This window comes from Bison bison, unplaced genomic scaffold (genome assembly GCF_000754665.1).
Source record: "Bison bison bison isolate TAMUID 2011002044 unplaced genomic scaffold, Bison_UMD1.0 scf7180017864308, whole genome shotgun sequence".
Lineage (NCBI taxonomy): Eukaryota > Metazoa > Chordata > Mammalia > Artiodactyla > Bovidae > Bison > Bison bison.
Window position 1 is genome coordinate 878973 of NW_011494880.1, and position 15546 is coordinate 894518.

Genomic DNA, 15546 nt, shown 5'->3' on the forward strand with positions numbered 1-15546 from the left:
TTCCTCTCATGTTCATTCAAGTTGCACGGGAAGTTTCTCCATAAGATTTACGACAGCTTGTTCTCTTCCTTCCTGAATAGGAAAGAACAGAACAGAGCACAGTCAGACCTTGCCTTATGAATAGGCAGCATTACAAAAACAATTAGTCATTCATTTAGACTGTATGCATTTTACCCATGACATTGCTTTTAATTTTATTATTTGAAATGTATGTTAAGCTAGATGAGCTTGAAAAAAGCTATTTCATCTTTATTTAAACAACAAGCAAGTACCAATTATGACATAGCTTATAAAGGAAAGACATTCACAAATCTAACCTTATAGGTTTGCAGTCAGTGTCCCTTCAACAGCTGGATTCTGAGACTGGATGAAGCGTGGAGCCTTTATATTGTCAGCTTGGGCATCATTATCTAATTATATTTATGAGAATATTTTGAGAGATAGTGAAGTATGTAATATCTGAAGATTATTTTTAAATTTTATGTAGTATCATATAGTGATTAAGAATGACATTTAAGAGTCAAGCAAACATAGCTTTGAATTTTAGTGCAAAGTTTCAGTTTCTTCACCTCAAAATGAGTACATTAATACTTCTGCAAGATTGTCTGACACTTAATAAGTGTACACGCTGCTAAACTTAAAATAGATAACGAACAAGGATCTACTGTATAGTATAAGGAATTCTACTCAGTTTTCTATAATAACCTAAATGGAATAAGAATTTTTAAAAGGAAACATATATATGTATAACTGATTCAATTTGCTGCACACCTGAAACTAATACAACTTTGTGAATCAACTATGTTATTGCTGCTGTTTAGTCACTCAGTCATGTCCAACTCTTTTGTGACTCCCATGGACTGTAGCCTGCTAGATTCCTCTGTTAATGAGATTTCCCAGGCAAGAATACTGGAGTGGGTTGCCATTTCCTTCTCCATAATCAACTATACTTCAATATAAATTTTTTAAAATAAATGATCAATAAAAATTAGAATAAAATATAATTTATGATCCCTAAAAGATTACTAAAGGATTACTGTTGGAGACATCAGTGTGAACTCTGTTTTACTTAATAATGGTACAGATAGCCACCTATAGAAATTTTTATAAATATATGCACATACACAGTATACACACATCAAACTCTTTATTCTGTTAGCTGAGAGGGCTTAGGATCAATGACAACAGAGAAATAATAAACACATCTAGAACCAAAATCTTGATTTTTATTAATTCTCCAAAAAAGGGAACTGGAGCTTCTTAGAGAAATGGCTGATTCTACAACTAAGACACAGAATATACAAGATGAGCCTGGAGCATTTCTCAGTGCCAGACATTAATAAAAATGCTCAAAATAAGTAAGTAAATAAAAACAACTCTACAATAATGGGAATATATCAAAAGTATTCAGAAGCCAACTAAAAGAGCTCCCAACAGACAAACTGGAACAATTTGAGCAAGGAAATATAGTATTAGCAACATAACCAAAAGTATAATAGGAGCTCATAATGATTTGAATAAATCATTAAGTAAATAAGTGGTTGAGAATTTAAAAACCCTTCACATAGATTGACTTTAATTTCTGTAGATACTTCACTTTTTAGTAGATAAAGTGTTACTTCCTGCTTATTAAGTGTGAGCTACAGACTCTGATTTATTCCAAAGTGTACAATATAGAAAGGGAGGAAAAAAAAAAAAAAAGGGTAACTTTGCAGTGGAAAGTACTGATAAACATTACTTCAGTCAGGTGACCAACATTGATAAGTTGTATAGTTACTATACATTCTTGATGTGATGTGGTATGAATGGTAACATTAATAAATCTATGGTCTTTTCCCCCAAAATATTATCTCAGTATAATCATGGGGAAAATATTATATAAATCCCAATAGAGGGACATTCTACAAAATAGCTAATCAGTACTTCTCAAAACTATTAAGGTCATCAAATACAGAGAAACTCTAAGAAGCTTTTCATATCTAAGAGGAATCTAAGAAGACACAACAATTAAATGCAATGTGATGCCCTAAATAGTAGCCTGATAAAGAAAACTAATATTAGAGAATAATCAAGTAAATCTAAGCAATATTTGGATTTTAGTTAATAATATCAATATGTGTTCATTTATTGTGATAAGTATGTCATATTAATGTAAGATATTAATTATAGAGGAAACAATGTGAGGTGTCCAGGTGTGAGGCTGTCTGTACTATTTTAGCAGAAATTCTGTAAATCGAAAAGTGTTTTAAATGAAAAGTTAAAAAAAAAGCACAGTTGTTATATTCGGAAAAAAAGAAGAGAGATATAGCTTGTGTTCTTGGATTGGAAGAATTAATATTACAAAGTCCATACTACCGAAAGCAATCTAGAGTTTTAATGCAATCGCTAACAAAATACTCAAAACATTTTTCATAGAAATAGAAGAAATAACCCTAAAATATGTATGGAACCACAAAAAACTGTGAATTGCCAAAGTAACCTTGAGAGAAAAAAAGAACAAACTGAAAATATCATGCTCCCTGATTTCAGGCTACCCTACAAAGTTACAGTGAAAGTCGTTCAGTTGTGTCCCACTCTTCGTGACCCCATGGACTAGTCCATGGAATTCTCCAGGCCAGAATACTGGAATGGGTAGCCTTTCCCTCCTCCAGGGGATCTTCCCAACCCAGGGGTGGAACCCAGATCTCCTGCATTGCAGGCAGATTCTTTACCAGTTGAGCCACAAGGAAAGCCCAAGTGTACTGGAGTGAGTAGCCTATTCTTTCTCCAGGGGATCTTCCCGTAGACTCCAGTTCAATCCCTGGGTCAGGAAGATCTCCTGGAGAAGGAACTAGCAACCCACTCCAGTATCCTTGCCTGAAAAATTCCATGGACAGAGGAGCCTGGTGGGCTGCAGTCCATGGGGTAGCGAAAAGTCTGACATGACTGAGTGACTAACACTTAACTTCACAAAGTTACGTAATTTAAACAGCATGGTACTCACACAGAATCAGGCACATGGTCCAATGAAACAGAATAAAGAGCTTATGAATAAATCCAGGCACTTATGGTCAATTAATATGTGTCAAAGGAAGCAAGAATATACAAGAGAAAAAGTAGTGTCTTCAATAACATATTCTGGGGAAACTGGACAATTATATGTAAAAGAGAAAAAATAGAACATTTTGCAACACCTTATACAAAAATAAAATTAAAATGGATTAAAGACTTAAACGTAAGATCTGAAACCATAAAACTCCTAGAAGAAAATACAGGCAGAACACTGTTTGACAGAACCCATAGAAGTTATGTATATACTGATATGTTTGGTTCTGTCTACTAAGGCAAAAGAAAAAAAAATAAATAAGTAAATGGGACCTAATTAAACTTAAAAAAATTTTGTACAGCAAAGGAAAGCATAGATAAAATGAAAAGACAACCTACTAGGAGGGTGGGAGAAAACATTTCCAAATTATATGACCAATAAGTGATTAATATCCAAAATATACACACAGATACAATTCAATAAAAAAAAAAAAGAACTGAATCAAAAATGGCAGAAGACCTGAATAGACATTTTTCCAAAAAAGATATATTTATTTCCAAAAGGAAAAAAAAAATCTCAACAGGTATGTCCTTGGTAATCCAGGGGCAAAGAATCTGCTTTCTAGTACAAGTTACTCAGGTTTGATCCTTGGTCAGAGAACTAATATCCCACGTGCCGGGAGGAAACAAAGCCCATGCACCACAACATGCACAAACAGACTTTCTAGTCTGCATGCTGTCTGTATGCTGTCACAAAAAGCACAGCCAAGCACAGCAATCAAGATTTAAAACCCAGAGCAGCCAAAATTTTAAAAAATAATGAATAAATAAATAATAAAAAGTTTGTTTTTTAAAGTTCAACATTGCTAATCATCAGAGAGAAACAAAAAACACCAGAAGATATTATCTCACACTTGTCAGAAGGCTATCATTTAAAAGACTAGAAATAATGAGTTTTGATGAGTATGAGGAGAAAAGGGAACCTTAGTACACATTGTTGGTCAGAAAATAATCTGGCACAGACTCTACGGAAAACAGTATAGAGGTTCCTTAAAAAACTAAAGATAGAAGGCCCATGTGATCCAGCAATCCCACTGTTGGGTATAAATCCAAAGAAAACGAAAACGCTAATTTGAAAGATATATGCACCCCAATGGTCGTAGCAGCATTTATAATACATGAGATGTGGATACAACCTGTGTCCTTCCACTGATGAATGTGTAAACAAGATGATGAATGGATAAATATGCACATGGAATAGTACTGAGTCATAGAAAGAATGAAATTCTGACATTTGCAATAATGTAAATACACTTAGAGAGCATTATGCTTAGTGAAATTAGTTAGACAGACACATACTCTATGTTAACCTTCCTGAGTGGAATCTATAAAGTAGAACAAATGACTATAACATAACAGAAACAGATTCAGAGATATAGAGAACAAACTAGTGGTTACCAGGAGAGGGAGGTATGGACAGACAAAATAGTGGTATGTGTTTAAGCTATACAAACTACGATGTGTAAAATAAATAGACAACAAGGTTGTATTGTACAGCGCAGAGAGATATAGTCTTTATTTTGTAATAGCTTTAAACAGGGTACAGTCTATAAAAAAATTGACTCACAATGCTATACATATGAAACTAACATAATATTGTAAATCAACTATGTTCAATTAAAAATAAAAGAATGCTAATGTATCTCTTAGATATAAGAGATCTCTTGTAATGAGACATCTCTTATAAAAGTTTACCTTAAAACTTATACATATTTACTAGAAGATTTATATTCCAAGGGAAAATCCATCAAAGAGACCAACAGATAGACCTAAAAGTAGAAAAATGGGTAGAAAAGACATTGGATTGGAAAGGTGTAGCGGAGATTCAGCCTAGAGAATCTCTTGTAGGCACCAGATTGTATATGAAATATTGAAACTATTATTAAGGGATCCACATCTATTCAGATACAAGATGAAGAATCTAAGATGCTCCCAAACGTAACCATATCATGGCAATAGGAAATTCTCAGGAATCACAGGAAGCTGTTGAATTCTGCAAGAACTCGCCATAGGAAGTAAGTTCCTGCCCTCAGCTTAGGTGCTCAGAGCAGAGCTCCTATTCCCAGGGAATAGCCATAGGGAGATTAATGGTGATTTTTCATCTTTGGAGACTTGAAAATGACATACTCAGAATTTAGGAATTTGGATAAACAGAAATTAGGATAGAAACAACATTTCCAAAACCTGAACCATACTGAACATCTGAGGCATGAACCGTATAATTCCAAGAGAGGCAAGGCCGGATGAGCTATGACTCAGGGAACAACTTGAAATCCTGAAGACAGACAGTAATGGCACAAAGTGTTCTGGGTCAAATTTTAAGGAAAGGGAAATTGGAGCAGAGGTAGGAAACACAGTATCAGTGTTAAAGCAGCATTTCTTGGGTCATGTTAGTAGGAAGTAGAACTTAATTTTAAACCACAAGGAAAATGCAGGAATAGTTTATTAAAAGGTGACAGTTTGTCCTAGTTTTAGGGACTCTCAGAGTGAGTGATTAACCACATTGAAAAATCAAAGCTTAGAAGCACATTTTTTTTTTCCTTTTTAAAACCATTCAATTGCCTAAATTAAATCCTAACTGTCCTTATTTCACCAAACTGCAGATCAGACTTCTTTCTTCAGATTTTCAGTTTAGGTTCTTCAAATCTCTGTACGGAACTGAAGTTCAGTCTCAGACATTTCCTTCTTATAAATGGCATCAAATTTCTCATTTTGGGCCACTGTGAAATAATTCTTCCAGTCACCTGCAATCCCTAAAAATTACAAATAAGAAAACATATGAAAGAATAAAATATTTTCTTTATGAAGGAAAAGCCATCGTATACCAAAAGAAAAGACTGAAAGAGTTTAAAGGAAGCCTTTCTTTGTATTTGGATACTTTAAAATTCATCTCTTTTTTTATTGGTAATTACTGCCATCTGTATATAAATAAACAGCAGGCTTCTCTGGTGACTCAGATGGTAAAGAATCTGCTTGCAATGCAGGAGACCCAGGCTTGATTCCTGGGTCAGGAAGACCCCCTGGAGAAGGGAATGGCTACCCATTCCAGTATTCTTGCCTGGAGAATTCCATGGACAGAGGTGGATTACAGTCCATGGGGTCACAAAGAGTTGGACACAATTGAACAACTAACTCTTTGACATGTTCATAATTAAATAGACCCTGGTTTTAAAGAAACATTATACAAAGGGTTAGTTTTGTTGTCTAAATTTGCAGCTGTACAATAATTTCCTGAAAGAAATTATTTTAGTGTTTCTAATTGTCCCAGATCATGGGGTTACCACTGGTCACTGAATCAATGATCAGGGAATATTTTACAGTCTTTCATGAGTTGCTTTTGGAAACTGTACAAAGAACTGGTCATGAGTATAGTCACACTGTGAAACAGAAAGTTGATAAATATCATTTCCGAGAAATAATAAATGAGGATGTTAGGATATTTGGATGATTCTTGTGTTCCCTGAACTCACTAGATACATCTTATTTTAATTTTAGAGAAGAATAGCATTAAAGTCAAACATATAAAATCACTGAACAATTTTTATAGAAGTGAAACTGTTGGGATATAAATTTACATTTAATCTTTTATTCTTGGATGCTTAAAAATATTTATTTGAAAATAAATGTTTAATGTACTGCTGGTGTGTTTGGAGGAAAACATTAATTTTGCAATTTATTTAACATTAAATTGAACTTCCCTGGTGGTCCAGTGGTTAAGAATCTGCCTGCCAATCAAGGGGCCATGGGTTCTGTCCCTGACCCAGGAAGATCCCACACGCCATGGGGCAACTAAGCCCATGCACCACAACTACTGAGCTCATGCTCTAGAGCCCGTGAGCTGCAGCTACTGAGCTTGGATGCCACCACTGCTGAGCCTACATGCCCTAGAGCCTCTCGTCTGCAACAAGAAGCCACCACAAAGAGAAGCCTGTTCTGCGCAACCAGAGAGTAGCCCCCAGTTGCCAAAACTGGAGAAAGCCCATGTGCAGCAATGAGGACTCAGAGCAACCAAAAATAAGTAAAATTTAAAAATAAATAAATACATCATATTGAACTGCAAGTCTTATTAAACCATGATGGTTTCATGAAGATTTTAAATCATTTTAACAAGAGACGTCCCCATAGACAAAATTGTTTCCCTGGTTATTATACTTTATTCTATTTTCACCAGAAGTTGATAGTTCTTTGGAATGTATGTGAGGATAGTTCATAGTTGGGATAGTACACCTCTAAAGATGTCATTGAAAAGAGGAAGTGTAGATTTAAACAATAAAGAGATATATAAAGCATTCTAATAATAAATTCTATTTTGAGTATAAATATTCTATACACAAAAACGTTTGCTTCACAAGAGTGAGGAAGTATAAAAATTTTTTGATAAAATAAATTCTGGCCAAATCCCAGGATTTTCTGTTTTGTTGCAGTTTGGGACATAAGCATTAACATCGGACTTTATCATCTCCCTATCGTCATTAATATTGTGTGACTAAACTATGACCTTGATTATCCAGGGTGGAATCCTTCAAAACTGTTCTTAGCCCTTTGTTCATACTTCACTTTTCAGAATTTTCCAATATCCATTCTCTTGTGTTACAATATGAGCTTCTTGAGCATATATGTGTTATTTACATTCTAGAAAATATGATCTGCATATAGTTATTCATTAAGACCTTTTCTTGAATATTAACTAACAAATAAAAGGTATCTTTTAAGTATTATTGAACGCATGAATAAATAAACAAATAGATGTTATATTAGATAAGAACATACTAAACTGCAAGACAATAGGACTTGCTACTTTTGTGTATATAATTTTTGGTCAGAAAAAAATACAGTGTAAGCTTACATATCTTCTATGAAAGTCCTCCCCCAAAGCTTGTGCTTCAGATGTTATTCTTTTCTCCATTTTATCAGTGATGGAACCAGAACTTTGGCAGATTTATTAGTGTATGCAGTGTCAAAGGTTCAGGGAATGGCACAGCCTGGATAAATCCCAGAGCAAACTGACCACAAAAGTTGTGTCCTTCACTACTCCCAGAGGGGTGGAAAGAGTGTCTTTCTTGTGTACTCTCTTCCTTTGAAGTTGTAGAAACCGTGGAATCCAGACTGAGGTTATTTCTATACCCTAATGAGATATCATCTAACGGCATAAATTTTCATGACTGGGGGAAAGCTCTCTTGGAAGTTACATTCAATGACCTGGTATAATGAAAATTTGCTTTATTTAATTAATAAGGGTTTGGGTGTTTTTTTTTTTTTTTTTTCGTCTCTGTTTCTTCCACCAGGAAAACACGTGTGTGTTGTTGTGTGTTGTGTTGTATCAGTCTTTGTTCAAACTTGTAATGCACCATTTACAATGAAAAATTAGCCTTGACCTCTTATACTAGAGCTTACTTTTTAAGTAGTGTTTTGAAAATTAAAAAAAAACATAATTTGAAAACACTAGGTGTACACTAAGGTACAGAGAAATATGAGTTAGAAAATTCTGTAATCATATAATACTTTCGGAGAAGGAAATGGCAACCCACTCCAGTGTTCTTGCCTGGAGAATCCCAGGGACTGGGGAGCCTGGTGGGCTGCCATCTATGGGGTCACACAGAGTTGGACACGACTGAAGTGACTTAGCATCGAGGGTCTTAATCCACATGTTCATACATACAATATATTTCCAGGTTATGTTTACTTTCAGGCACACCAACTGAAATTTTATCTTTCTCTCCAGTTCAGTAAAGAATATTGAAAAGATAGGGTGACATGACTAGGTGGATAAATTCTCACATTTAAGATAATAACACATTTTTGACCCAAAACACATATGATAACCCACAATTTATAGTACTTGACAATTGAAATAGAGCTGTATTTTGACAGTGAATGTCGTATTTCTCTATTGTTATCTTAAGTTAAATTTAGATTCCATGTTTACCATTAACATAATTCAGATAGTATTTTTAGGGAACAAAAACTTCCCACATTCCCTTTCTTTTTGTGAATCCTTCTTAACAAAATAACCGCTGCTTTCTAATGATAATGAGTCTATAGAGAAGATGCTACTGCACTGACTGACATTAATTTATTACTGGGAGGAAGGAGGAGGCCTGTGCCAATTTAAATAAAGATTTAAGTTTTAGGAATAAAAAAATACAGAATGACTCACATCAGAAGTGACAAAACCACCCCCTTTTTGCAGGGTTGTAAAGAAAGGGAGAAAGATTATTAGGTACTCAAGGTGTTCAATAACAGGTCTACATGCATTAGTCCCTTTAATAATTTCCAATCTAACTCAGCGACTTTTATGGTAGGTATTTTTAGTGTCCTTATTTTACAGATGAAAAAATTGAGCCCCAAACTGGCTAAATAACTGGGTAGAGATTACAAAGCTCACCCTCATTTCAGAGCAATTCATAAGAAAGCAGAAAGGAAAAATAAACTGAAGAAAATAATTACCTTTGCGCATAAATGAGGACTTGCTGTGGTCCATCACTTCACTTGGTAGATGTGTATAATTCACTAGAGGGTTGTCCTTCATCATTTCAAATGATGTGTGATAGATTATCTTATCCAAGATCTCATCATCCAGGTTTTTCTCTAGAAATCGAACAACCTTCTTGATCTCTTGCTTTGGATTCTATCAATAGGGTAGAGATACACCCAAGAAAATGGTAAACAATAAATCATTAAAATAGTATGAAAAAAATCATGAAAATGAAAAAAGATCAATAATTTATGTTTAGTAAAGGTAAAGTGGAAATATTTTGTTTATTCTGTCTTATTTTTCATTCAAAGTACAATAATAATAAACTTTAACATAATTATTAATAGCATTTAGTAAAACAGATTGTAGCAAAAATTTTCAGCTCAATTTGCAGTTAAATTTGAAAACTGAATGTTTTAGGGACCCAGTATCTTTATTCCTTCTATCTTTATTTCTCTGTTACTCCTCCAAATTGGTTTCTTGTTTATAATAATAATATTTAATAAAAATAATGTAATAAATTCAGGCAAAACTGAAGATATTTTTAAAATTTATTAACACTGATGAAATCTTGCTTGGATGTACATTATTAAAAACAAACCAGTGAAGTTGCAAAGATAGCAAATTATTCATTAGTCATTGAGAATAAGAAGAAAAAAATCTCAGAAATGAATAATTTTTTCAAATTCTAATGGCATTAACTTAATATCTGGAACCTTTTAGGAAGCTAAGCAAAAATATATATAGATATGTCTAGAAAGATTTTGAAGGGATTAACATCTAAGCTTAATTTAGAAAGATGTGTCCGAGTTTACCAAGATGCAGTCTCCTGAGCAGTTGGAGAGTAAATTTCCAGTAAAGAAAATATAACTCTTGGAAGCATCAACTCACTGTGTTCAAGTGAAAAAAAAGAAAAGTGGTTGGAGTTGGGGTTGAGTTGTTCATAGGAGTGAGAGAGGCTACGAGGCAGTAAAGATGAATTGAGATAAAATTTAGAGCATCACTGGATGTCCTGCTGAAGGATTTGGATTGTATCTGTTATGTAGTAGGGACACAACTCTTTAATAATGTGTCTTATTCACTCTGTGTGTGTTGAGTGTGTGTGTGTGTGTGTGTGTGTATTGAATGTTTTTGCATGTTTATGTTTTGGTAAAGAGTTTCCTATAATGGAAGTTCTGACAATATTTTATGTATCAGGCCTTGACAAGAGAACACTGAGATGGCTACTAATGTGATGCCAGGGGTTAGCATGACTTAAATGTCAGAAATGATGATAGTGGAGAAAAGACTAAGAGAAAAGTCAGTAATGAAAACACAGAAAAAACATATGGACAGGCAAACAAATATAGAGCAATTTCTGTTACATATTTATAGTGTTTGAAGAATAATTTGGCCACGGCCAAAGTATCAATGACGATGCTAATTTACAGACAAGTAGAAGTTAAAGCAGAGAGTGCTAGCTTCTACTTCTTTTTCACCTCATTGATTGAGAGTTTGAGAATTGATGCAGACATTCATAAACCTGATGTAAATTACTAGACTTCTCTCTGAATTTTATTCTTGATCTATAGTTATAATTTTGTCATATTATTGTTTTTATATGAAAACCATTTCTGTAACATTGTCTAAAATATAACCATGATAGGAAAAAATGTTGTCTAAAAAGTTTAATGTACAGTAAGTTTAAGTGGGATTCAAAATATCAGGATATTCTTATAGAACTGACTAGGCCAGACTGTAAATTAATATGCATAAATTGACCTGAAAAAGGCATTTTCAGTGAATAAGGAGAGAAATATTTGACACAAGAGTGTAATGTGGGGAGCAGCATGATGTCTGACTCAGAATTTGGATACCAGCTCAGCCTAGGAAATGTATTACTTTGTTTATCCTATGGAGAAAAAGAACTACATCCAGAAGTTAAATTTGCTCTCTTCATAAAGTGAATAAGTTTCACTTTGGTCTCCATAAAGTAAAAATAAAATACTTGGCACAGAAAGACAATTTTCTGTCTTATGAAGAACTTATAACTTAATTCTGATTAGTCAAGCACCCAAGGGAGAGCACCACTTTTTAAAAGTGGTTTCATAAAACCACTCTAGTTTTACAGCTGTGTATTGTGTTGCCAGCAAATTGTCATAAAGGGGAAATGGTAATGTTTAGATCACAGATTCTCTATGAGCTACAAGTAAGTGTGATAGAGAGTGGGAGCCTGAGCAGAGTAGAAAAGGACTCTTATTGATAAGATATGAGAAATGCCCTGAGAGTTTCTCAGAAATACATGCAACAAGAGAGATTTTACATAAGGTAAGGTTTCTGTGCTGAGTAGGATAAAAAAAAAAAAAAAGTAAAAGTGTTTCTCACTCAGTCCTGTCCAACTCTTTGCGACCCCATGGACTGTAGCCCACCAGTCTCCTCTGTCCATGAAATTTTCTAGGCAAAAATACTGGGATGGGTTGCCATTCCCTTCTCCAGGAGATCTTCCCAATCCAAGGACTGAACCAGAGTCTCCCGTATTGCAAGCAGGTTCTTTATTGATGTCACTCAAATATTTGTAAGGAGAAGGAAATGGCAACCCTCTCCAGTACTCTTGCCTGGAAAACTCCATGGATGGAGGAGCCTGGTAGGTTACAGCCATGGTAGGTTACAGTCCACGAAGTGTCAGACACGACTGAGCAACTTCACTTTCTTTCTTTCTATAGATCTTTTTGGAGAAGGAAATGGCAACCTACTCCAGTGTTCTCGCCTGGAGAATCCCATGGACAGAGGGGCCTGGTGGCCTACAGGCTATAAGGTTGCAGAGAGCTGGACACAACTAAGCAACTAACACACATACACACACACACACAAATGTTTGCAACCACTACTCATTCATTCATTCAAGCAATCACTTATGCATACAATAAGTGGCCATGAGCACCTATATATATGGTAGGTGTTGTAAGTACTGTGGATGCTGTTACAAGAAAGGTAGATATGCCTTCCATCAAGAATCTGAAATTCCACAAGATATCCTTATTTGCATGTTCAGGCTTTTACAACTAGATAAGCTTGGTTTCCGTGTGTGTGTGTGTGTGTGTGTGTGTATTACCTAATAAAATAGCCTGAGGATAGGCCTGGAACTTTGCAATAGTATTTAGGTTAATACTAGTTCATATGGGAGACTAGAAAAATCTTTATGAATCCCTGAACTAACAGTTAAGAAGAATGTAAAAGAGAGGAGCACACTTAAGATATAATATGTAGGGCATGTGAACCAATGGGATGTTCAGGAGCAAATGAAACCATATTCACTACATGAAAGTCAGTGAGGACAATTTACTTTCAAACTTTCAATACTGAATGAACAACCAAACATCATTAACCAAAAGACAGAATAAAAGAAAAGGATTACTTTTTGGACAGAGAGAGAAGCAAGATGAGTTTAATTTTCAACATGTTAAATTTGAGGGTCATTTAAATGGCAACCCACTCCAGTACTCTTGCCTGGAAAAATCCCATGGACGGAGGAGCCTGGAAGGCTGCAGTCCATGGGGTCGCTGAGGGTTGGACACGACTGAGCAACTTCACTTTCACTTTCATGCATTGGAGAAGGAAATGGCAACCCACTCCAGTGTTCTTGCCTGGAGAACCCCAGGGATGGGGGAGCCTGGTGGGCTGCCATCTATGGGGTCACACAGAGTAGGACACAACTGAAGTGACTTAGCAGTAGCAGTTAAGAAAAACAAGGATCTGAAGTCAGGTTAGAAGTTAAAATGGAGTTTTTGGTGGGTAATTAGCACATAGTTTTGGCAACAGTGGGAATAGATATGATCATCAATCTGTAACAAAGAGTTTAAAAAAAATGAGGACCAAATGATAGAGATTCACAGGAAAACCATGACAGAATGATAACCCATTAAACGAAGGAGACAAATTTGAAAAGAAAGGTGCTCAAGAGAAACACAATGATTGAAAAGGATAAGAGGATTAAAACGTCACTGATTTCACAATTAGATTCATTAAAGATCCTAGCAAGATCTGGGTAAACAGACATGGAAAATAGGCAAAGCAATTATATCATTTGAACTCCATAGATTAATTGAAAAAACTATTAATCCTTTTGCTCCAGGATGTAGTTGAGGAATTTTCTATAATGTATTTCTACTATTTTACCTCTTTCATATCTTCATAGAATAAGAAAAGTATCGGGTGTCCTTCCTTTTTCTTCCACCAACTTTTAACATGATTAAACCAGGAACCATAGGCCACTAAAACCAGAGAAATAACTTATTTCCATAAACATTTATCAAATTGAAGATTTGTTTGTGAAAAATAAGTCAAATTATACAAATATTTTGTCGAATTTAGTAATCAAGGAACTGAAACTATAAAGTCTATGTAAACAAGTATATATAATCAGCTACTTATGGATGCACAAATTTCAGATTTTTAAATATATTAATTGCAAAAGAAACATTTCAAATGGAAATACATTGTCCTCCAATAGGTTACACTTGGCCACATGCAGAAGAAAACTATTCTTTTATGAAATACTCATATCACTTATGTATCTAACTACTGTAAATGTATGTATAAAAGATTTAACTAATGATTTGGGCAAATAAATTTTTGTTGTGAGTAGGAACTGAGAATGGGTTTTTATCGACTGAAAAGAGATTTGAGAATATTTTCATTAAGCTGATGTTTAATAGCAGGATTATATATTGAATGTCAGCAAATATTAAATGTATTTGATTTAATTTGAAATGATTTTTGAATGTACTTGTTACTGATTTGGAAAAAGAAGTGTTTTGAAAGGGAAATTCATACTTGTAATGGTTAATATTATTAAAAATAATTTTTAGTGACATTAATTTTTAGCTAAGACCATCCTACCATTTCCAGTCAAGAATTTCTCTAGATATTCTCCCCAGGTTCCAGGAAGAGGCTGCAAATTATTCATTAAGTCAAAGTGGTAAAATGAGACAGCAACATCCTTGGCATTTCGAGCCAGATAAATGTTCTATAGGGGGAAGATGAAGAAAATCAAATGCATGATATTTTATTTAAGAAAAAAAGTAACATACAGTAGGCATGTAAAACAACAGATCTGAAATCCATGAAATTAAAAACAGTGAAATATTAAGAAAATTAATAGAAATGAAAAAGTTGGTTCTTCTTTTAAAAAACCAACAAAATTGATAAATATCTAACAAGTGTCACAAAATAGAGAGGACATAAGTTACTGATAATGAAAAGTCTTTGGATGTGCAGGCACAAGAGATATGTGAAAAATCTCTAACTTCCTTTCAATTTTGCTATCAATCTAAAATTCTTTAAAAATAAAATCACTGTAGAAAATAAAATCTGTTAAAGAATAAGGAGGGAGTATTTTTAACAACTTTTCTTTTTTTTTAATTTACTTTTTATTGAAGGATAATTTCTTTACAGAATTTTGCTGTTTTCTGTCAAACCTTAACATGAGATAGCCATAGGTAAGTGTTAGTCGCTCAGTCATACCCAACTCTTTGAAACCCCATGGACTGCAGCCCACCAGGCTCATCTATCCATGAGATTTTCCAGGCAAGGATACTGGACTGGGTTGTCATTTCCTTGTCCAGAATCAGCCATCAGTTCAGTTCAGTTCAGTCTCTCAGTTGTGTCCGACTCTTTGCGATCCCATGAATTGCAGCACCCCAGGCCTCCCTGTCCGTCACCAGTTCTAGAGTTCACTCAAACTCACATCCATCGAGTTGGTGATGCCATCCAGCCATCTCATCCTCTGTTGTCCGCTTCTCCTTCTGCCCCCAATCTCTCCCAGCATCAGTCTTTTCCAATGAGTCAACTCTTCACATGAGGTGGCCAAAGTACTGGAGTTTGAGCTTTAGCATCATTCCTTCCAAAGAACACCCAGGATTGATCTCCTTTAGAATGGACTGGTTGGATTTCCTTGCAGTCCAAGGGACTCTCAAGAGTCTTCTCCAACACCACAGTTCAAAAGCATC

The 15546-nt window shown here is 34.7% G+C and overlaps 1 protein-coding gene across 3 annotated transcripts in view; it reads right to left on the reverse strand.

The window, feature by feature from the left end:
* Nucleotides 1–4549: 4549 nt before the first annotated feature.
* SULT1B1 (sulfotransferase family, cytosolic, 1B, member 1) overlaps nt 4550–15546 on the reverse strand; it is a 45445-nt gene continuing 34448 nt past the window's right edge. For all 3 annotated transcript variants that reach the window (XM_010852138.1, XM_010852137.1, XM_010852136.1), the window contains 4 exons: nt 14438–14564; nt 13715–13809; nt 9532–9712; nt 4550–5837 (listed from right to left, as the gene is read on the reverse strand). In XM_010852138.1, the coding sequence (XP_010850440.1) occupies nt 5725–5837; nt 9532–9712; nt 13715–13809; nt 14438–14564 (516 nt within the window). In that variant the 3' untranslated portion in view covers nt 4550–5724. The remainder of the gene's footprint in view (nt 5838–9531; nt 9713–13714; nt 13810–14437; nt 14565–15546) is intronic.